We start from the raw sequence: 23,679 nt of genomic DNA, 5'->3' as shown, positions 1-23,679 counted from the left end.
AGAGTAGAACTACCATTTAATCCAGAAATCTCACTACTGGGTATCTACCCAGAGGAAAAGAAGTCCATGCACAAAAAATATACTTGCACATGCAGGTTTATACCAGCACAATTTACAATTCCAAAAATATGGAACCAGCCTAAATGCCCATAAATCAATGTGTGAATAAAGAAACTGTGATATCTATATCTATATCTTTCTCCACATAATGGAATACTACTACTCAGCCATAAAAAGGAATGAACTAATGGCATTCACAGAAACCTAGATGGAACTGAAGATTATTATTCTAAGTGAAGTAATTCAGGAATAGAAAGTCAGATATTGTATGTTCTCACTCATAAGTGGGAGCTAAGCTATGAGGATGCAAAGGCATAAGAATGATACAATGGACTTTGAGGAAGGGTCGGAGGGGTGTGAGGGATAAAAGACTACAAATTGGGTTCAGTGTATACTGCTTGGGTGATGGGTGCATCAAAATCTCACAAATCACCACTAAAGAACTTACGTAACCAAATATCACTTGTTCCCCCAAAATCTATGGAAATAAAAATTTTAAATAATAATAATAATAATAATAGCCATTACTACTGGTGTGAGATTGTATCTCATTGTGGTTTTGATTTAAATTGTGTTTTTGAAATATTTCTTAATAAATTAACATATAGGCCAGACGTGGTGACTCATGCCTGTAATCCCAGCACTTTGGGAGGCCGAGGCAGGTGCATCACCAGAGGTCAGAAGTTCGAGACCAGCCTGGCTAACATGGAGAAACCCCGTCTCTATTAAAAAAAAAAAAAAAAATTAGCTGGGCATGGTGGCTCATGTCTGTAATCCCAGCAACTGGGGAGTCTGGGGCAGGAGAAGTGCTTGAACCCAGGAGGCGGAAGTTGCAGTGAGCCGAGATTGAGCCACTACACTCCAGCCTAGGCGACAGAGTGAGACTCCTTCTCAAAAAATAAATAAATGAAATAAAATGATATGAGAGGCAGTGTGAGTTAGGGGAAAAACATAGAAATGGGAGTTGGAATTCTAATGTGTAGTCCCAAATCTTCCACCTACCCACTGTGTGACCTCGAGAAAATCTCTTCATTTTTCTGAAACTGATTCTTCAGCTAAAACCTTAAACAATATGTGCGTTTACTATATAAAGTTATTGTAAGGAGTGAATTAGTTCATGTATGCGAAAGCGATATTCAAATGTGAAGAAAAGATACGGAAATTCTCAAATTTACAGTTAATATGAAATTAAATGAACATACTTTTCTATTTACTCTCATGCTAAATGTATTGAAACAGATATTAGAAACAAAAGTGGGGATTATAAAAGACACACATATTTTCTTACCGGGTCTATTAGCTGGGAGTACAGTTCATGGCAATTGTCAAAAATATACTTGTATGTAGAATCCAGGCAGGCCCTTACACAGTCTTTCACCACCATGCTTGCTTTTGGGGGGCTTTGCAGCTCCAGAACCTGACAGACAAAGACAGACACTTATTTTTTCAAATGCAACAATAACACATTGTAATCTAGTATAAACTACTCAAATATATATTCAATAAAGACTTTTAGTTGATTTTTCTATGTTCAGTAAGTGTCATCTTACCATGTGGTTTTAAACGTGTAAACATTTCAACTTTCTGATATAAAAACTTATTGAAAATGATAATGGTTGTAAACACTCAAATAAAAACACTTAACGTGACCAGTTAACAGTTCATGCATTCTTTGATTTCATTCCATTCCATCACTCAGCAAATATTTATCGCTTCCTATATGCCAGATAATGGTGATACAGCAATGAACGATAGAAATAAAAATCCCTTTCCTCATGGGCTTAAGTTCAAGTAGATAATAAACAAAATAAATATATAAGATATATTACATGATGATGCATGTTGAAAAGTAAAACAGAAGAAGGATAGGAAGTGTTTCAATGGAATAGAACTAATACAATAAACAGCAATGGTAAATGAAGATGTAGGGTGAGAACAAGGGGAAACTACATACAGATGATTATAAGAATCTTAGCTTTTAGTGAGGTGGGAAGGAATTGGATAGTTTAAGTGTAAGAGCAAAATGGCCTAATTTTAGCAAAATAACTATCTTTTATAAGGCTCCCTTATGCTGCCTTAAAGTGGGCTATGAAAAAAATAGAAATACCAATTTTGAGAATAATGTTAAAATTTAGTCTAGTGAAGATGATGCTTGATCAAGATGGTAGGATTATAAATTATTAGAAGAAATCATATTCTGGTAAATTTTAGAAAAAAAGAGCGAACAGGATTTCCTGACAGACTGGATGACTTGTGTGAGAGCTGCAGTTGTCCCCAGTATTTTAGCCAGAGCAACTGTTATAAGGGAAGTGACTTCAATTTAAATCGGAAAAACTGTGGATGGGAGCTCAGGAGCTCAATTCTGAACAGTTTAAGAAGCCTATTAGGCATATACATGAATTTCAAGAAGGTGCTTCTACAGTTGTGGAAAAGTTCTGGTTAGAGATATAAATTTGGAAATTATCTGTAAGATAGAAGAATGTAAAGAAACAACACTGGTTGAGTATGGATAGTGAAGAGAAGAGGTCCAAGAAATAAATCCAGTTAAATCTTACATAATTCTAAATCTGTGACAACAGACAAATGAGAAAGAATAAAGCAGTAGAGAGCCCCCGCCCACCCCCACAAGAGCCAATGGTATAGGAAAGAAATAAAACATGCGATGTTGACAAATAATTTTTGGGAAATGAGAAAGTAAAAGTCTGATTGCAGTGTGGTCAAAAACTAAGGACAGAGTTGAAGTTTTAATATTGTTAAAATGTCAGTTCTCTCCAGATTGATCAATAGATGAAATGAAATCTCAATTAAAATCCTAGAAAGAATGATAATCAATCACCTATACAACTGTGAAAAATAAAGAAATGAGGTGGGATGCACATTATCTTTTTTTTTTATGATTTGCTATGAGGTCACAGTAATCAAGACAGGATGGTAGTGGTGGATGTACAAACAACTGAACAGTATAGAGAGTTCAGAAATAGACCCATACATATATGGTCAATTTAATTTTTTACAATAATACAAAAATAATTTAATGGAGAAAGGAAAATCTTTCTAATAAATGCTTCTGGAACTCTTAAACATAAATATGTAAAATGTTATCCTTGATTCACACTTTATATCTTATACCAAACAAAAACAACCACCAAAAAATTCCCAAAATTCTAAATAAAACATATGCCCAAATATAAAAGGTAAAACCAATCTTTTAGAAGAAACACACCAAAAAACCTCTTTGTGATGTTGGTTTAACCAACAGCATTATCCATAATTAGAAAAAAAAAAGATAAAGTAGACCAAAATTTAAAACTTGCTATATGATATATTTTCAAGACAATTAAAAGGCAAGGCGCAAACAAGGCAAAAATAATAGCAAATCACATATCTGGCAAAAAAATTGTATCCAAAACATATAAAAACTCTCAAAACTCAAGACTATTGTATTCTTGAAAAATGCAAGAAAGCAGATTTTAAATATTCTCCTCACAAAAATGAAAACTTTGTGAGGTAATGCATATGTTAATTAGCTAGATTTAGCCATCCTGCAATGTATATATATTTTAAAACAACATGTTGTACACAATAAATACATGCAATTTGATCTATCAATTTAAAATAATTAAAATTAAATTGCCCTTAACAGTAAGAAAGCCAGCTAACAAATATGGGTAAAAATTTCAACATTCTCAGATAGCAAGTCAACCCCCCAAAATTCTCAATATTATTAATTTTTAGACAAACAAAATTAATACATTAAGATAATACATCACTTCTACTAGAATAATACATACACACACACATACATACACATATACATACATACATACATACATACATACATAACATGGAAAATCCCAAGAGTTTTGCTAGAGGATGCAGAAGAATTGGGACTCTCACATACTGCTGCTGAGGATTTAACCCATGGAACATAAAAACATATGTTTACAACTATAATCCCATGCTTATTTAAAATAGTTTTATTTGTAATAAACCAAAATTGGAAATAACTCAGATATCTGTCAGTGAGGGAATGGATAAATTGGTAGTACATATGTAACAAAGAATTACTACGCAGCAATTAACAGTAGTGGATTGTTGATACACTCAACACCAATGAATCTCTATTGTGTTATGGTACATTGTGTACAATTTCATTTACATGATGTTCTAGGAAAGGCAAACCTGTAGGCAAAGAACAAATCAGTGGTTACCAGCATGTGGGAGAAGGGTTGACAACAATGGTGTAGCACAAGGGAAATGTGTAGGCTCATGGAACTATTCTGTATCTTATTGCTCTGGTGGTTATATAACTACACATTTATCAAAACTAATAGGACCGTGCAACAAAAGAGTGATTTTTACTCTCTGCAATGAGAAAAAAGGATAACAGAAGAAGCAAATTTGTTCAAAGGATAATATGAGGAAATTAACTGGAAGGAAATGCATAGATGACTATTTCAAGCAGTTTTGCTATTAAGGGAAATGAACTGGGGTAGTAGCTATAGAAGAAAGTGAAGCTGAGTGGAATTTTGAAGACTGTAAAATCAATACCACATACATAGGGGAAAGCTGACAATTCAGGAAAGTGGAGAGGATTGCTGGACCAGTATTTTAGTGCACAAGAGAAGACAAAATCAATTGCACAAGTAGAAGAGACCACATTTTCTAAGAAAACAGGCTCACCAATAGTAAAAAAGAAAGAATATGTGGACACATACAAGGAAGTACCTACTGGGGTAGGTGGTGGGAGTGTGTGATTGGAACTTGAGGATGCTCCTCTTTCTTTCCTCCTATTTTTTTTTTTTTTCTCATTGAAATAGGAAGCGAAGTCATCAGCTGGTAGTGAGGGTTGGGGAAGAGTAGTTACAAGTTTAAGGAGATAGTGTTTTTAATCAAGGAGGCATGGCAGATGGGTAGCACTGCGCTGGCACACCCCACCCTCACTCCTATTCCTCACTCCTCAGTGTCAATGGCAGATGTCACTTGTCAATCTAAGTCAACTTGATTGGGTCTCACCATCATTATTTGCACATTGTTCCAGTAACTACTGACAGTAGATTAGAATTGATGTAAATTCTATTTATCCTAGTCACCTAGTTGGCCTGATTTTAAACCAAATGAATTTTAATTCAACTTTAAAGAATCTAAATGAGCACTGATACACTATGGTTTCCCTTTGTGTCTCTCTTTCATTACAAAATGCCACTTTTAGAGGTTCTAGTGAAAAAAATTGTGGGCAAATGCTAAGATAAACAATTGTTTCTATTTAGGAATTTTCTGAATAAGCATCGTAATACTCTCTTTCAAAGAGCATTTATTTTAGCCCATAGCCTGGCAAGTAGTTTCTGAAAATGCTTTACATAAGTTGCACTGCAAGCCAGAACTATGACTGCAGAGAACTTGCAATTAAAGCAGAAATGATATATCTAAAAAGAAATACCTGGTTTGTAGGGCCTAGCCAATGATACCAATTAGATAGGTGATCAAATATATTCCTACATAGACATTCCCAGTGCTGAAAATGGAAGTTGTCACAATTGGGGTAAACTTAAAAGAGTCAGCCACTTTCTTGTAGCAAAAAAGTTAGCAAAATATCTAAGTTAAAACTAAAATTAGAGGTGAACTCCATTTCCATTGGAAATTTTTTAAGTGCCACATCCACTTACTAGAGAGCTTTATCTAAGACAGATTTAACTGAGAACTAAATTAGAGCCAAATGTATCAGAGTATTTTAAATGTCTAGGATAATCTCTTCTTCACTATACCTTATCTTGGAAGATTCATTTAGTTCAGTCAAAGATAGTACAGCTTAATCGATGGGGTTGACACAGTACTTGATCAAGAGGAGGGTAAAGCAAGACTTTACCAGGGGATGAATGTGTTCTATGTCACACCAAAACAGTGACAGAAATAAAATGAGATACCTTCATCCTAAAAAAGGTGATACTTGTTAACAGGTCAACAGTTGATTTCAGGTCTTGCAGTCTTTCAGTATTGCTTGCAGGAAAGTTTTCCTGGTTAATCAGGAAACAGAAAATGGATAAGGTTGTCAGTAGTAAATCTCCAGTGGGAAAATAAAATCAAATTAGCTTCTCATAAAAGAAAATGGAAAGTAAACTGTATATAATTTTTTAAATACCCCTAAAGTATTCTTAAAATATTTTTATCATAAAACATTATAGAATATAAACAATTTGGAAATATTGTATTTTTGTACTCTTGGAAAGCTGCACTCTTCTATTTATAGTTACAATGCAATAAATGCAAAACAATATCATTATTACAATGTTATGATGTTATTAATGCTTGCTTCTAAAATAGTCTTGCTACTAAAAGGAAGAAGTGTAGCATACACAGGAAAAATTTTTCATGATTTTCTCAAGATAAGTATTTTTTTTAAACACTTCAGAAATTATACATGTGCTGCATTTACTTTTAGTCATAAAAACTTTAAAAGTTAAAAAAATAAGTTTGCATCATATAGTCTTTCCTGAAATACTATGGATTTTAACAAAAGGCTTCTTTTAGCAAGGTTCGATGAGAAGTATCACTTGAAAATACAGATGTTCATAATTTTAAGGAATGAAAAGTTATAATTATAAAATGTTTGAACTAAGAAACAATTTTTACTTTGGTCAATTTCACATATTAACATGCTTTTCTAAAGAGCCATTAGGAAACCCACAGCTAATTACAAGATATTCACGAACTTGAACAGGGTTAGTGTGCCTATGATGAGGTAGTGAATGAGGTGACTTAAGGCCCTTGTTGCCCCCAAATATCTCTCAATGGCTTAATAGTTGTCCTCTTCTCATTAGGTTGGCCCCAGATCCAACATGAAATAACCAACATGAAATAATACCAAATTAAATTTGGTGTTATAACTTCCATAAGTATGCAAGTAAAGTATCTGTCAATAAGAGACTAATTAAAAAGGAATGCATGGGAGATAGATATGTTCAAATAAGAAAAGATGTTTAGGATAAATTGTTAAAGAATGTAAGATATAAGAGAGCATGTATTCGTTATCACCATAGACATTTTGTAACTAAAATTTGTGACTAAATTTTTGTAACTAAAATATGTTGTAACTAAAATTATATGTGTGTATATTTATGCACATATACACATGAATGTATTTGTGGTATGTGTATGTGTTTCCCCAGGAGATGATATGTAGAATCATTGACAATGAATTCTGTACAACTTTGCATGGTACTCTTGGTACCCTAATCCAGGAGGAAAGAGAATGAAGCAGTAAATTAAGTAGGAAGCTCAGAAATTGAGGAAGTATCAGTGGAATATTTCAGTAACAAAGGATGAGCTTTCAAAATGAGGACTGGGCCATAGTCCACTTTATGAATTAGCTGAGGGTCATTGAATCTGATGGCTATTTTAGAAATTACAAAATTAAAGCTGCATGTGCACACACACACACACACACACAATTGTTGTAGTCTACGTAGGGTAAAGAATCTGAACAACAAAGGAGACCTGCTGGATTATTTCTAAGGGTGACAGCACCTGAGATCAACATTTTTATTTTTCTTTTCCATGATGGGTGATTTTTATATGGCAAGAAATTATCTAGACCAAACATAGCAGTTTTCTTTTATGCAAGTAAATTTCTACATACCCTATACTTTGACAGATCAATCCTCAGAGAGTTATGCAACTGGTCCAGTAGTTTTATGAATTTTTCCCTCTGTACAAAGCAAACACAAAATAGGAGAATGGAAATAAATGACCACTCTAGAGGTCTCATAATAATTCTGAGTTTTGTCTCTATTTTATAGAAAGGAAGGATCAGATATATTAATGACTTGTCCAAGATCATAAAGTTACTATGTGGCATAGCAGTGATTCAAACTCAGGTCTCTTTGACACCAAATTCATGTTCTTTTCAATAAGTCACACTTCCTCTCTATGATGAATGAGAAATGTGTAATTGTTCTAACAGAGTATCTAGAGACTTGCATTTTGTAGAAAGAGATCAGACAAATAAATTGCCAGTACATTTCTCTATGTGTAATAATTCACAACAATATAATGTATCAGCAAGAGAAAATGTAACCCATTCTTCTTTTTATTCCTGTACTTCATGCCCCTTCTCCAGACAATATATTACAGTTTTTTACACTTCTCCCTCCTACGGAAGTGGGAGCAGGTGTTGTTTTTGTCAAAACCAATTTCAAAAAAAAATTTTCTTTTTGGAAGCAAATGTAGACTTTATAATCTGAAAGGATCAATTGCTTTTAAAGGCTGTGTATGATTTAGTGCTAAAATTAGTATGAAAATGCAGCCAAAAAACTGCTGTTGCTTCCACTTGATGCAGTATCAGTGTTGAACTGTCCTCTTCACAGAAGTATTTGAAGATGGTGGGAATAAAGAGTTTTTCTCTTATTAAGTGTATGGTTAACGTTGGATGGATTAAATAAAAACAAAATCAAAACACAAAAGTCACACATGCAAACCTTAGAGGTAGACACTCCACTATTCTGAATTGTAGTTTTCTCATCAAAAATAAAAAAAAAATAGGAGAGGTAAGATTAAATGACATAAAACGTCCCTGCCAGCATCAATATTCTGTAAACAGCAAACTGCACTTTGGAGGATATTGACAAAAATGAAAACTTTTCCCAGTCATTTCACATAGGAGGTGGATTTATGGGGTATATAAGTCACTGATCTTGATGGAGTGAGCTGAATATTAACAAGAGGTGGTAAATTGTTTCTAAGCTGAAACTCTGATTTTCTGAATGAACTGCCATCATCAGATTTATACATCAGTGAAGAAAGTTTGAGTATCATCTCTGTGTTAACCTCTGTGGAGGCAATAGAGGAGCCTGAGAAATGAGTCTTGCCTTCCAGAAGCATGCAATCTTGTTAGGCAGGTTAAGACCCTTTATCCCAACAAAGCTACAGAAAATACAGATGAGTTGAACGTCTTAGATCTTTCTCTGCCACTCTTCATTATACCTTCCCAGGGGATGAGGCAAGCTATGCAGTCCTTTCTTAACTCTCCAACTTCCATGCATTTGGGTTGGTGGCCCTCAATCCAGATAGAAAAAGAGAAGAACCACTAAAATAATTAGTTTAGGTCACAGTAAAGTTAATCATTCAGATGGTTATCAAAGTGAGTGTGATTCGTATCACATCTCTGGATGCCTCATCTTATCTCTGTGATTGGCACAAATCATCAAGACGGTTGAAGTGACTGATCAACCATACTATGGCCCAAATCATTGGCCCTCTTATACTCACTGGGGCAAATGGTGCTGGTTGTCTGCCCAATATCCATTCTTCCACTGCTTCTTACTAAAAGAATATCATATGTCAAATGTGCCCATATGAAATGCTCACCTTCTCAGAGCTCTTTTCCTCCAAGGATGACCACATGATATGGTTTGGCCAATGAGATATAGACAGCTTATTAAATAAAATAGACCCAGCTACCATACCACCAATGACTTACTGTTTTGAAATATTTAAAAAGAGTGCTTGGCAGATAGTGTTTGTTACATTAGTGTTTGCTGTATAATTCTTTGTTAGGTATACCTTTCAGACTTTTAAACTTTTGCCCTTTGTGCTTCTTCTCTTTTCCCACCTAAAACTCTAATAGTCTCCAGAAGATAGAGCACTTATTTCATGCCCATTAGATGAAAATGGAAAGAATGAATGGAGAAAAAAGGATTGCCTACATCCATCCTACCCCTACTGCCCACTGTTTTAAAATATTACAATACTGAGTAGCTATACCAGCTCTGAATTCCTTACCTCTGAACTTAGTTTCCACGGGTGGGGGAGCAAAGGGGGAAATCTTATTAAGTTAAATGTATTTAGTGAGTTTCTGTTTCACGCAGTTGAACAGAATTCTGACTGATACAATCCCCACATTTGGTTTCCCTACCTAGTCTTCGGTGCCCAGCTGGAAAATTTATATTCAAGGAAAATAGAAAACTGTGAAGAAAACTGCTGGGCTTCTTGTCACTGAATCCAGAACAACATCAGATGATGTGAAATTAAAAGTATGCTGCTGATTGAATTTTTACAGAGATTCTTTAAACAGCAGGACAGCCTGAAATTTAATTTTATTTACAACAATTTCTATTTAACCAGAGTGAGATTGCCTTTGCAGAGCAGAGGAGGCCTACTGCCTGTAGGGTGTGATTTGAGGAATAACGAAAGACTGGGTGATTAAAAAATGTTTCCCCGAGGGACATGGCACAATATCTAAAACTGCCACATTATTCAGTTTTTTTATTAAATAAGGTCCACATATGTCTAGTAGGGGCAAATCAATAATAAAAATAATAATAATTATTATAATAGTTTCACAAATACAGTTAGAAAGAATAAGATCCAGTGTTTGGTAACACAAAGGGCAACTACAGTTAACAATAATTGGTCGTGTATTTCAAAATAACTAAAAGAGTGGAATTGGAAAATTCCTAACATGAAGAAATGATAAATGCTTGAGATGATAGATATTCCAGTTATTCTGATTTTATCATTATGTATCGTATGCATGTATCAAAATTTATCTTGTACCCCATAAATATGTACTACTATTATGTATCCAGTTAGAAATTTAAATAAATTTTTTAAAATAAATAAAAGGTAAATCCAGACAAAAAAAGACCCCAACTTGGTTTAATTAGTTGACCAGAATAACTAGACCAGGGATTGGTAAACTGTCTACAAAGGGCTAGTTAGTAAATATTTTTCACTTTGCCAACCCTGTCTCAATTATTCAGTCTGACACTGTAGCACAGTAGCTGCCAGAGACAATATGTAAACTAATAGGCATGATTGTTTTCCAATGAAACTTGATTTATGGATGTGAAAATTTGAATTTTAGATAGTTTTAATGTGTCACAAAATAACAGTCTTTAAAATTTTTTTTCAACATTAGAAAATATTTAAAAAAATATTCTTAGCTTATGGGCCTTACAAAACCAGTTGGTGAGTTGGTGGACTGCATTTGGCCCACGGGCAGGGGGAAGAGGCAGTTGCTCCCCTGACTGTGCACCTTCAGGAAGTTCCCACCAGGATTTGGGGAACTGTGGAAGCCAAAGCTCTTGTAAGGAAGGTGTATGATAACTTCTGCTTCACTCTCAGCTTCTCTCATTATTATCTTTCTTTCTTTCTCAAAGTCTGGCTTCAACAGCAGGGATGAATTTAACCAGAAGCTAATGATGCTTAAGCTCCTCAGCCCTCACCTGCTTCAGCACCCGTGGGAGGAGCATGCCATGTATTCATGCTATCTTAGATTTTTGTAAAATTTTCAGGAATAAGATAAAAATAATTCAGAACACAACAAGCAAATTGTAATACTTTTTTTCCAGATCATACCAAAAACAGCAATTCATTAAGAAAGACGTTTCAAACAGAAGTAATGCATAGGCAATTTTGATAATTTTAAAATAATTCAATTAGTGTTAAACATATGGACATATATTTACAGCTCTTATTGATTTGAGATTAATTCTGATACCAAGAGAAATATCATACAATTATGGAATACCACTAAAATGATGCTTTCAATGACAAAATAATTAATAAATTTCACCAATTCAAAGTATATTTAAAGAGTCCCTTCACAGGAAAACTTGAAAAGCATTGAAATGTTATTGTTCACTGATCAAGACATCCTTAATTTCCCCTCAGTCTGGTTAGATAGGCTTCTTCCTGACTCTAGGTCTCAACCTCCATTTTCTTAAAGCATTTTATTTAGAAAACTTTAAATTATAAATTCTTTTTCTGCCCCTTCACATGGAAATATTTTGTAAAGCCTCTTGCCGGTTTCATAATCCAAGAATGTCTTCCTGAAAGACTTGGGAGCCTTCCCTTTGAAATGTAATCATCAAGGAGAGAGCACTCCTACCTCCAACCCTCCTTGGGAAGATAGAAGCCTAACTTCCATGGCCGTAATTAGCAAACGAAGATGGCCTAATTGCAGAAGAAAAAATGGCAAACTCAAAATTACTCAGTGCACTGGTTACATCCCATTGATCAACCTCTCCACTATCACCCTTCACTACTTTCTCCTTATTTTAGTCCTGCCTTTCATTTCAGTGGAGTTGAGCTCTAACTGAGCTCTGACCTCTCTCCCCTATTGCAATAGCCTTGAATAAAGTTCACTTTGCCTGTTCAACTTTGTCAGCTATAATTTTTGTTTTCATATCACATATAAAAAAAATTGGTGTTTTCCCAAATTTTGTGAAAATTACTAAAATGCATGTGGCATTGTGAAAGTGAAACAAACTCTGCTAAGGTGTTCATTTAAAAAAGTCAACTCTGCTAAGTAAAAAAAAAATATAAAAATAATATTTCAATTTTTTTGTCATATGAAGTGATCAAAGAAAATGCAGCGTAAAATGTCCTGAAGGAAAATATTATAAAATTGGTTAGTCAATAAAAATATCACTTATACTTGGTTATATATATTGAGCATGTATATACTCAAGTTAAAAAAAAGCTCAAAAATATTAATTTTACTATTGATTCATTTGATATTTGTATTTCAAGATAATTCACTAAATATATTTCCTCTTTAGGAGATTTCAACTTCAAAATTAACATATTGACTGCCTCCCACCTCATGGAGTTTTGTTCCTTTTCAACTCCTGGTCTACCCATGAGTGCCTTCAACACACATAGAGACACTTTATCTAATAAAGGTATTTGTCCAGACTCCAAATAGCATTTACACTCAGTGATGTGCTGGTAAAGTGGCTCTCTGAAAGCAAAAAGCCTTGATTTTTAGCATTTGCTAACTTTAATGTTGTAAATACTTTTAATATATCCAATTTCAAGGATGGCTGTGTTTAACAACCACCTTGCAATATTCCTGAAAATTTACCAATCAGTCCTCATGAGCAGGTACCAGCCAGTTGTAGCATACCACTATTCTACAATCAATTTTCAACAATCTACTCCCTGAGTTACCTTTTGGACCTGAGACTTCCCTTTCCAAATGTTAACTGAAAGGTGCTATTAATACGTTCCTCCCACAATCCTCTGTCTCTGCCTGCTTTCTCTCCTCCACTTTCTCTGTCTCTTTCCCCACTTCTCCCCTCCTTCTCTCTTGCTATCCATCATGCTTCTCATGGTTCCACTTACCAAGAACTAGAGCTAATGGCAAATCACTTTACCTTCACCCCATTATCTTTATATGAATTTCCTTACCTTCCCATGGCCTCTTTTCTGCAAAATTTCAGCCTAGAGTCAATCCAACAATCGGCTATATCTCCTCATAGATCAGCATCAGAATGCTGACACACCCTAAGAAAGTCTCACAGTCACAAGAATTGTGACAACAAATTTATAGTGCCCAACAGCAAATGACACTTTTAGCTTTACTAAGAATTATTTTTTACATGTTCCTGAAACATTCCTTTTTTTGTATTCCCCTCAGTAGCTTATCCAAACTTGTACCACCCCCTTCCCCTCTGCAACCATTTCACAGCCCTTGTTTTGTAAATGAGCAATTCTTGGCCTTCCAGACAACTTTAAAGAAGAACTAAAAATAAGGTACAACTACCTCAACTTTTCACTTCTATATCAAAAGCTTAGTGTTCTCTGCAAGCACTCTCACACTCTTTCCTCGAATTTCAGAGCAGAGCTTGTCCTTTCTTGTGCTCAAGGCTAGCCTCTCCTTCTGCCCTCATGACTGCACTTCCTTCCTTTCCTCTGAGATAGTACTTATAGTCACTTACTCTCCCATCTGAGAAATTCGCAACCTCACTCTTGCAACTAACTTCTTTCCTAACACTATAAACATGTTTATATTTACCTTATTAAATCGTTTAAAAATCCCTACTCAAGCAGAGAATAAAAATAAAGTCTCTTTTTATATGGAAAAACCTTCTTACTCTTGCCCAATCTCTCTTTTTATCTTCTCACTTAAGTTCCTTGAAAGAATAGTCTATTTTCTCACCCAATTTCAACCTTTCTTTCAGAATTTTGTTATAAAGTTAACACAGACTTAAGGTATTTTATAAAAAATTTTAGACATCATTCTCAGCAAAGTAACACAAGAAGAGTAAACCAAACACCACATGTTCTCACTCATAAGTGGGAGTTGAACAATGAGAACACATGGACACAGAAAGGGGAACATCACACACCGGGGCCTGTTGGGGGTTGGGGGCTGGGGGAGTGTTAGCATTAGGAGAAATACCTAATGTAAATGATGAGTTGATGGGTGTAGCAAACCAACACGGCACAAGTAAACCTATGTAACAAACCAGCACGTTGTGCACATGTACCCCAGAACTTAAAGTACAATAATAACAAAAAGACTGTTGTATAAAGATTAATACAAAAGAAAACCAATAAAATGTCAGCTATAATCCAACCAGGTGGCTACATCATTGGTATTTTAGCACATTTCCTTCCAGTCTCATCTCTAAACCTGTATGTGTGTGTGTGAGTGTGTGTATGTCTGTGTGTGTTTTCAGTGTTGGAATTAAATTGCATAGAGAGTTTTTTAGCACACTTTTTTCATTTATCATTATATCATGGGCATTGCTCAATTATAGAATCTCTTCCATAAAAACTTGATTTTGAATGACTGTATCATATTTTAGTGAATAATTGAGCTTTAATTTATATCACTGTGCTTCTATGCCAGGGATATTCAATATTTTGGCTTCTATGGAAGAAGAAGAATTGTCTCAGGCCACACATAAAATACACTAACACTAATGGTGGCTAGTGAGCAATAAAAATATCATGCATAAGTCTCATAATGTTTTAAGAAAGTTTACGAATTTGTGTTGGGCTATGTTCAAAGCCACACTGGGCTGCATGTGGCCCACAGGCCATGGGTTGGACAAGCTTGTTCTATGCCATTCACTGCACAAACTTCATGAAATCAGGCTTCAACCACAATTGCTTCACTGACTGATGACCTTCTACTTGCTAAATTCAGTGGGTTAATTTAATTCTCCATTTTACTTGAACTCTCTATGACAGTTAATGATATTATATACTACCCCTTTCCCAAAATCGTTTACCCTATCTTTTACACTATCACTTTTTCTTTTAGAGACAGGGTCTCATTCTGTCGCCCAGGCTGGAGTGCAGTGGTGAGATAAAATCACATTTAAAAAAATATCATTGTCATCCAATTGGTCTAGCCAGTTTCCTGGATAAACTTTGCTTGCATCTCTTCTGCATACCCAAGGGTTCTGTCCTTTTCACTTTATTTTTGAACATGTTTCATCCACATCATGATTTCAAATACAACTGATACATGAAAAGGTCTAAATGTGTAATGGTTTTCTTAAAGACTTGTTTGATAATTCTCATAGGAAAGAAAGCTTTTTCCACTGGTTTATTTTTTGGAGTCTCAAAATGTGTGGGTTATGTACCTTTGAGAAGGATCAAGAAGGGAGCATATAATTGTCACTGAGTCCCAGATGACAGAATCAGCTTTAATAGTTAGGTGAATAAAAACCTGAGGCTCCAACGTAGAGGCAGGATATATACTTCAGTACATTTTACTCATCAAATGGCATTATTTTCAATAGCTAGAAAAATATAGTCAAATTTACATACCAGATCACCAACTTTTCAAGATGTAGTTTGAAGAAACATTTCTCTTTCTTTTGGCCCTATTCTATAATAAGTTATTGGATTTACAAAATGAAGTTTGTTATAACTACATTGCCACTGAAATACTAAAATGTACTGAAATCAATCTGCTCTGTCTTCTTTGGGGCAGCATGAAGTAAAGGAGCATGTTATCTAATTTTCCTCCAGGTAGTTTTTATGGTGGATATTAATCACTTAAACACATCTTTCTCAGAGGGAGAAAGCGTCAGTGTTCCGTGATGTTGGCTTATTCTTCACAATATACACAGACGGAATATTAGAAGCAAAACAATTTCACAGCACAGAATGTTTTACATCATAGGTAAAAATCCCAAGACAACATGTGCTGTTACTAAGATGAGGTTTTTATAACAAAACTGTTCTATGATCTGGTATTTGGTAACAACAGGATTTCGTCGAACTGGCTAGGGAACGTTCTTTGGTTCCAGCTTCTGCAAGAGTCAATCTGTCTAACAAAAGTAGCTGATACCGTAGGTTACACTGTAGGTAAGGCAGGAAAGACAAAATCCTCATATTTTATGCAATGACACGTTTAACTTTTATCAACTGGCTTGCCATCTTTTATCTCATTTTATCATTATTTTAAATTTGAGAAACATGTTAAAGTAAGAATTATCTTCTTCACTGAGTGTGTTGAGGAACTGAGGCTTTTATGACTAAACTGACTTGCTAAATTTCAATAAAAACAGAAACTCTATAACTCCTAACCCAAAGAGTAGTCTCCTTTACTGGCATGTTATTTGATTTGGCATTAAATAGCAATTTTAGTTTCCTTTGATTATTCTAATTCACTTCATACACCTCACATGCATTTCTCTCTTAGAGGAAAAGGACAGAAAAAGAGTAAACACAGGAACACATCTTTTTCCCTACTGTGTTTTCTTTCACCCTTTTATTTGCTGTGTCTCAACTGCTTCTTTTCTATGACACATAACTCAAAATTTGCGTTCTAAACAATATACTCTGTAACAAAAATATACTCAGTGAACTAAATTGGAAGTACAGTGGAAACAATATGGTGCCATGAAAAATCACTTTCCTACAATTGATCTTAGTTTCCTCCATGAAAAAAAAAAAAATGAGAACAAAAAACCTGTCTCACAGGATTACTGAACAGTGCTACTGCCTACCCATTTGCCCTGACCAGAAACCTGGGAATATTTCCAGGCATCTTCTTCTTCCCTCCCTGTCCTTGTCCCCGAACATACGAAATGTTATTGAGGCTGTTGATTTTATGTCCTGAAAAACTTTGGTATCTATCCTCTCTTCTCCATCTCCCCTAATTTTTAATTTTGACTCTTACCACTTTACTACAAATACTCTTAATTTACATCCTATTTCCAGTCTTGCCAATTTCAGTTACAGTATACTTGTAGAGAAAGTTACAATGATGGATGCAACAGATGAATTCTTGGGGCTCCTTTGATTCCCTGAATTTCTACTTTTCTTTTCTTTTTTTTTTTCTTTTTTATGAGACGGAGTCTTGCTCTGTCGCCAAGGTTGGAGTGCAGTGGCGTGGTCTCGGCTCACTGCAAGCTCCGCCTCCCAGGTTCACTCCATTCTCCTGCTTCAGGCTCCCAAGTAGCTGGGACTACAGGTGTCTGCCACCATGCCTGGCTAATTTTTTGTATTTTTAGTAGAGATGGGGTTTCACCGTGTTAGCCAGGATGGTCTCGATCTCCTGCCCTCGTGATCCACCTGCCTCGGCCTCCCAAAGCGCTGGGATTCCAGGCATGAGCCACCGCGCCCAACCTGAATTTCTACTTTTCAATGCATTCTTGATGTCTTTGCATATGTCAGATGGACAGCCTTAATTAGGCACAGATTGTTTTTCTTAGGCTCCTTAAACACCTACTATGTTTTACTTAGAGGATGTGCCACTATCCATTAGTACCACAAGGAACCAATAGGAAGTGCAAATGGAGCCTAATATGTTCCAGAGAAGGCAGCCAAGCTCACACTTACTAGGGAACTGTATCTACAAGACAGTGAATCTGAAATGTTGAACACCAAATTTGCACACGTTGAGAATTCCCTATAAAGTCCCAACATTCTCTTATAAAATGTATGTTTTTCCCTCATTGAAAAAGATCCTTTAAGATATGAAGATTCAATCTAACGAAAATTTCTATTGAATGTCAAAGTTAATTTACCAAAAATTTTTCAAATGAACTTTGAGCTGGAGCCCATTATGCTATTCCCTAAAATGTCCTTTCTGCAGTAAGATTCCAAGAACATCTTAAGTTCAAAGTCTCTTGAAATGTAACTCCCATAAGCTGCTAGGAATTTTAAAGTTTAAAAGATTATACTTACACCAAAGTTGGTAGCAGCAAATCGATCTGAAGCAGAAACCTGCACATTTGTTGAAATTGTTGTGTGAGCATAAAAAGCATTTATATTAGCCAGCAAGGTGCTCATGACAGCAGGGACACCAGGGCACATGTATTTAGAAGACAGACATGAAAAGTGCCTGCAAGACAAAAAACATAATGTGCTTTTTAAACAGAAATTAATTAATTCATGCAACAACAGAGCTTCTAACATCAGCAATGAAGTAATTCCACAGCTACATCTATGAAAAGGAGAGAAAACTGCACAATCTCTAATTGAAAGAAAAACAACTTTGGCCTTTTGAAAATTTCTAATTCACAAATGTAAAGTGGCTTAATTAGAGTGTAATTTGCCCTTTTCGCCCATGGACGCTGCCGAGAAAGCATTGTTAAAGTCTCCCTTGCCACTGTTGTCGTGTCGAAGTCAGAGTTTTTGAAAGAGCCTGAACAGCTGCAGAGGCTCTGCATCAGAGGGTTGAGCTTGGAAAAAAAGTTAATGAGAGTCTGAGGAGTGATGGGGAACACTCACAAGCTGTGTGGTAATGAGACACCCAAACTCCCAGCGCTCCGGGGGCTTTGGGTTTGTCACATATGCCACTGCGGAGGAGGTGGATGTAGCCATGAACCCAAAGCCACTAAGGAAGAGTTGTGGAAACAAAGAGGGCTGTCTCAAGAGAAGATTCTCAAAGACCAGGTAACCACTTGACTTTGAAAAAGATCTTTGTGGATGGCATTAAAGAAGACACTGAAGGACAGCACTCAAGAGATTATTTTGAACAGTACAGGGAAATTGAAGTGATTGAAATCATAACTGAGACAGGGGCGAGAAAAGGGGTTTTGCTTTTGTAACCTTTGATGACCATGACTCCATAAATAAGGCTGTCATTCAGAAATACCTTACTGTGAATGGCCACAACTGTGAAGTAAGAAAAGCCCTGTCAGAGCAAGAGACAGCTAGCTAGTGCCTCACCCAGTCGAAGAGGTCAAAGTGGTCCTAAAAGCTTTGGTGGTGGTTATGGAGGTGGTGTTGGAGGAATAACAACTTTGGTCATGGAGAAAACTTTAGTGGTTGTGTGGCTTTTTTGGCATCTGTGGTGCTAGTGGATATGGTGGCAGTGGGGATGACTATCATGGATTTGGTAAGAACGGAAGCAGTTTCAGAAGTAGTGGAAGCTACAACAATTTTGGCAATGATAAGAGTCAATCTTCAAATTTTGGATGGATGAAGGGTGGAAACTTTGGCGGTGGAAGCTCTGGCTCCTGTGGTCATGGAGGCCAATACTTTGCCAACCAGGAAACCAAGGTGGCCATGGTGGTTCCAGTAGCAGCAGTAGCTATGGCAGTGGCAAAAGACCTTAATTAGCAGGAGAAGAAAGCCAGTGAACTGACAAGGAAGCTACAGGTTACAATGCAGTTGTGAATTCAGCCAGGCACAGTGGTGACAGGGCCTTGCTGCTGTCAGAGAAGATGTGTTTTAGACAATACTCATGTGTATGGGACAAAACCTCAAGGATTATATTTGTGACTAATTGTATAACAGGTTATTTTAGTTTCTGTTTTGTGTAAAGCATTCTAGTGAACGTTTTTAATGCATAGTTTTTTGCACCCTCGATGTTGATTGCTAAATGTAACAGTTTGATCATAACATGGAATAAATGTGTCTTAAAAAAATAGAACGTAATTTGCCACAAAGATGTGTAAACTCAACTTTGAATATTGCACGTACACAGCAAAAGTACAATTTCCAGTGGAATTTAGCACCATCAGAAAGCAACTGTGCAGGAGTCTCCCTACTTCTTCATCCCCGCTTCGACTTATTTTGGTTCCTAAAATGCTATATTTTAACCAAAATGTTCTTTTGCATTTGCATGCCTCTCACAGTTGCATGCCTCTCATTATACATTGAATGAATAAGTCAGTTTAACCTCTGACTTGAGTCCAGTTTGTATGATTTTTCAGAAAGAAATATCTTCCGTAAGCAATTCTCTTTTCTAAGCACTTTGTTACAGACAAGATTTAATTAGGCAAATAGATGAATAGTGAGAACAGATTGAATAATGCCAGTTTTAGGCTTAAAGATCATTTCTTTTAAGCCTTGAATAATGGTATCATTTATGCCCATCAGAAGCATCAAGGATCCAATTTTGTTATTTCTCCCAAGGAAACCTGTTTCATTTGAACTACAACAAAATACTTGAAAATAGAAAGCACAGCTTATGATAAAAGTGAAAGATAAAATATACATGGAGGAAAGAAAATTTCACTATATAATGTGATGATATTTTGCTCTCAATCTTACTATGCCACCAAGGAATCTAGACATTTCTGAATTTTGTATTATTGAACACATACATAAATAGCTGCCCTGAGTGGCACTCTCACAAAAAATAAATGATGATCCTGAAAACTGTGGCTTTTCTTAGATCTTAACCAGGCACCTTGCTACCCACTTTTTCACAACACTGATGAACAGAAAAGGCTAAATCTTTAAAGATGCATCTTTAAGAATCACAAATAAAAATTTATGCTATAAGAGTTACATGTTTGTGCAACTTAACCTTGGATTTAGATTATTAATGACTGCTTCTTTAAGGAAATGATAAGTGTTATGACTCTATTATATACTGAATTGATTATAATATTTATTAAGAATTCACAAACAATATCATTTATTTAACAAAAAAATTAGTTAAAAACAGAAATTAAAAATTCTTAGAGCTCTGCTATCACATTTCTTTTTTTTTTTTTTCCGCACTCTCATGTGTATTGCGGCAAAACAGTCAAGGAATAGAATCAACCTAAGTATCTATCAATAGATGAATGAATAAAGAAAATATGGTTATATACACAAGAGAATACTGTTCAGTCATAAAAAGAAGGAAATCCTGCCATTTTCAACAACATGGATGAACCTGGAGGACATTATGTGAAATAAGTCGGACACAGAAAGACAAATACAGCATGATCTCACTCATATGTACAATCTGAAAAGTTGAAGTCAGAGAAGTAGAGAGTTGAAAGGTGGTTACTAGAGGTTGGAGCAGTTAGTGGGTGCAAGGTTGGGAAGATCCTGGTCAAAGGATATAACATTTTATTTAAATGGGGGGATAAGTTCTAAAGATCTATTTTACAGAATGCTGACTATAGTTAATGATGACAGATTGTATTTGTGAAAAATGCTAGGAGAATGGATGTTAAACGTTCTCTCACAAGAATGATAACTATGTGAGATGTGCATATGTTAATCAGCTAGATTTAATCATCCCACAGTGTATATGTTCTTCAAGGCATCATATTGTACATGATAAATATGTTTAATTTTATCTGTCAGTTTTGAATAAAACTAAATAAATTTGAAAGAAAATGACATAATTATTGAACATTGCTCACTACTTAAAAGTCATCTGAGGGAAAAGCAAATGCAATATGGGAAGATTACAGGTATCAAAAGCCACCCTTTGCCTAATTTGAGATGGTTAAGCAAATATCTTGATGATAAAAGTACCCTAAGAAACTATGGCTTTTGAAAGCCAGAGCAATGTTTCATGACCAAAATGAGAGGTTAATAATTCATAGGTTATATGTGAAAATTTGTATAATTCAGGAAACATCACGTAAATAAATGCAGTCTTGAGTTATATAGTTTTATACAATTTTTGCTACACATTTATCATTAATGCTAACATGTTGTTCACAGAAAAATTAGAAAACAGTAATGTCAAACTTACATTGACACTTTAAACTTCTCTTTTAAAAATAACTTCAATGGATAGTCAGATAGTAATTATAATACATTCATCTATGAAAATTGATTAGAATTAGTATTAGAATTTATTCTAAGAGTTTTCTAGTGTTTAACCATTTTTTCTTCCTATTAAAGCCATCTGGTCAGAGTACTGTTTCTTCATTGGCTATGTACTTACTGTATTCCTGGCACTCTTCTTAATGGTAAGGATCTGGAGTTGATTAAAACATAGTCTTGATGTAATAAAATGCATACTCCCAATTAAGAAGCACATACGTCAAATCCTAATTTTGTTGTACAGCAGCAAGTGCAATCATAGAGGCAGTCAAAAGGTTTGGGTGGGCCATAGGGTAGACGAGCAGGCCTGGAGGTGCACGGCAATCCTCCAAAGGCTGAACTGAGTCCCATAGTGGTGAAGAGAGGAGAAGTCAGAGGGAAACACAAGGAATACAGAATGAGAGTTGAGGTAATGATCATGAAAGAGTGAAGAGCTTAGCGTCTCTACAAGTTGGTTCAACAAATATTTAATGAGCACACCTAAATGGCAGAGACTATATTAGCTTTGGATATGCAGGAATGAATCTGCTTATAGACTGCTGGTGGAATCAGTCATATAATAAGTTTAATACAGTTATGCAAAACTAAGAAAAAGGCATAGCAGAGTGCTATGAAGACACTGAGTTAGAATGCATATATCACAGCCTGGTGAGGAGGGTCAGGGGAGACGTCTTGAGATTAGGCTGGGCTAACAGTCAATGAATGACTAAGAGATAGCCAAGCCTGACACAGGGTTTGATATCACTGATGGATAAAGAATGTATTCCAGAGGAATGGAAAAGTACAAATCAAGGCACTATGGAAAGAAATAAAATATTGTATAAAGTGAACTCTAGCAATTTTAGGTTAACAGAGCACAAATTTCCAGGAGAACATTTAGGATTGGTATAGCTAAAGATAAATCTGAAGGGTTTACAGAGAATCTTGTGTAACATGTTAGATAAATTGGATCTATTCTAGGCATCAAAAGATATTTTTGGACAAAGTTCAAAATGGTACAGAGTAAATATAAGTTAAAAAGCATTAGCAAGGAACTTTAGTTCTTCAACACGTAATAGGAAGTGAAATAATCAGATCTGGATTTTAAATAGGTTAATTTGATAGGAGGAGCATTGAGGAGGATGAGTTTAAGGAAGATGAAAGTAAAGAGTCCAATTAGGAGGCTATGAAGAGAAGAGATGATGGATGTCTTAACTAGTAGTAGTGTGTAGATGATGAGGAGGAAATGGATTTGAGAAACATTCAGAGAGGAAAAACTGTTAGGAATTAGAATTGATAGAGAGGGATGAGGAAGAGAAAATGTTAAGTTTCAAGGTTCTAGTTTGAGTGACTACATGAGCGGTTCTTCTGCCAAGTGAGCTGGGAACAAAAATTGGAAAAAAGTTGAAGGTGGAGGGATGATGTATCCAATTAATTATGAGTTTAAGGTGCTCATAGAGCTTCCATGTAGGAATGTTACTGGTTTTTGGAGACATGGACCAGACACCTAGATTTGGGATCATCAGCATGAATTATCAGAAACCATGAGAAAGGATAAGATTATCTAGGGAAAATATGTACAATAACCGAAGAAATGTTAGAGAATGTCACCTGGGAAATAGCAATATAAAAGGAAACTATACGAGAAGAAAAAGTAAATTCTATAATTGAGACTAAATAAATACTAGACAGGTAAAAGGAAACCCAGGAAACTGGAATCAGGATAATCTTGATAAGAGGATGATTGATACTGTTAAGTGCAGTAAGAGTCTTATAAAATAAGGACAGAAAAGAAGTTATTGGACTTGACAAATAAACATCATCATGACCTTAGCAAGATCAATGTTAATAAAGTGACAGGAGTTTTCACTAAGAGGAAATAAG

At 35.4% G+C, this 23,679-nt stretch overlaps 1 protein-coding gene across 1 annotated transcript in view; it reads right to left on the bottom strand.

Annotated features, from left to right (window-relative positions):
- Window positions 1-23,679, bottom strand: part of UNC13C (unc-13 homolog C (C. elegans)) — a 408,420-nt gene that overhangs the window by 303,018 nt on the left and 81,723 nt on the right. The window contains exons 7-10 of the mRNA XM_011928645.1: window positions 17,998-18,154; window positions 7,697-7,765; window positions 5,985-6,074; window positions 1,349-1,477 (exon numbers count right to left, since the gene is read on the bottom strand). Coding sequence (XP_011784035.1) covers window positions 1,349-1,477; window positions 5,985-6,074; window positions 7,697-7,765; window positions 17,998-18,154 — 445 coding nt within the window. The remainder of the gene's footprint in view (window positions 1-1,348; window positions 1,478-5,984; window positions 6,075-7,696; window positions 7,766-17,997; window positions 18,155-23,679) is intronic.

The sequence above is a fragment of the Colobus angolensis genome, unplaced genomic scaffold (genome assembly GCF_000951035.1).
Source record: "Colobus angolensis palliatus isolate OR3802 unplaced genomic scaffold, Cang.pa_1.0 Scaffold78, whole genome shotgun sequence".
NCBI classification, from domain to species: domain Eukaryota; kingdom Metazoa; phylum Chordata; class Mammalia; order Primates; family Cercopithecidae; genus Colobus; species Colobus angolensis.
Note: the sequence above shows the minus strand (reverse complement) of the source record. Positions and strands in the feature narration are given on the sequence as shown.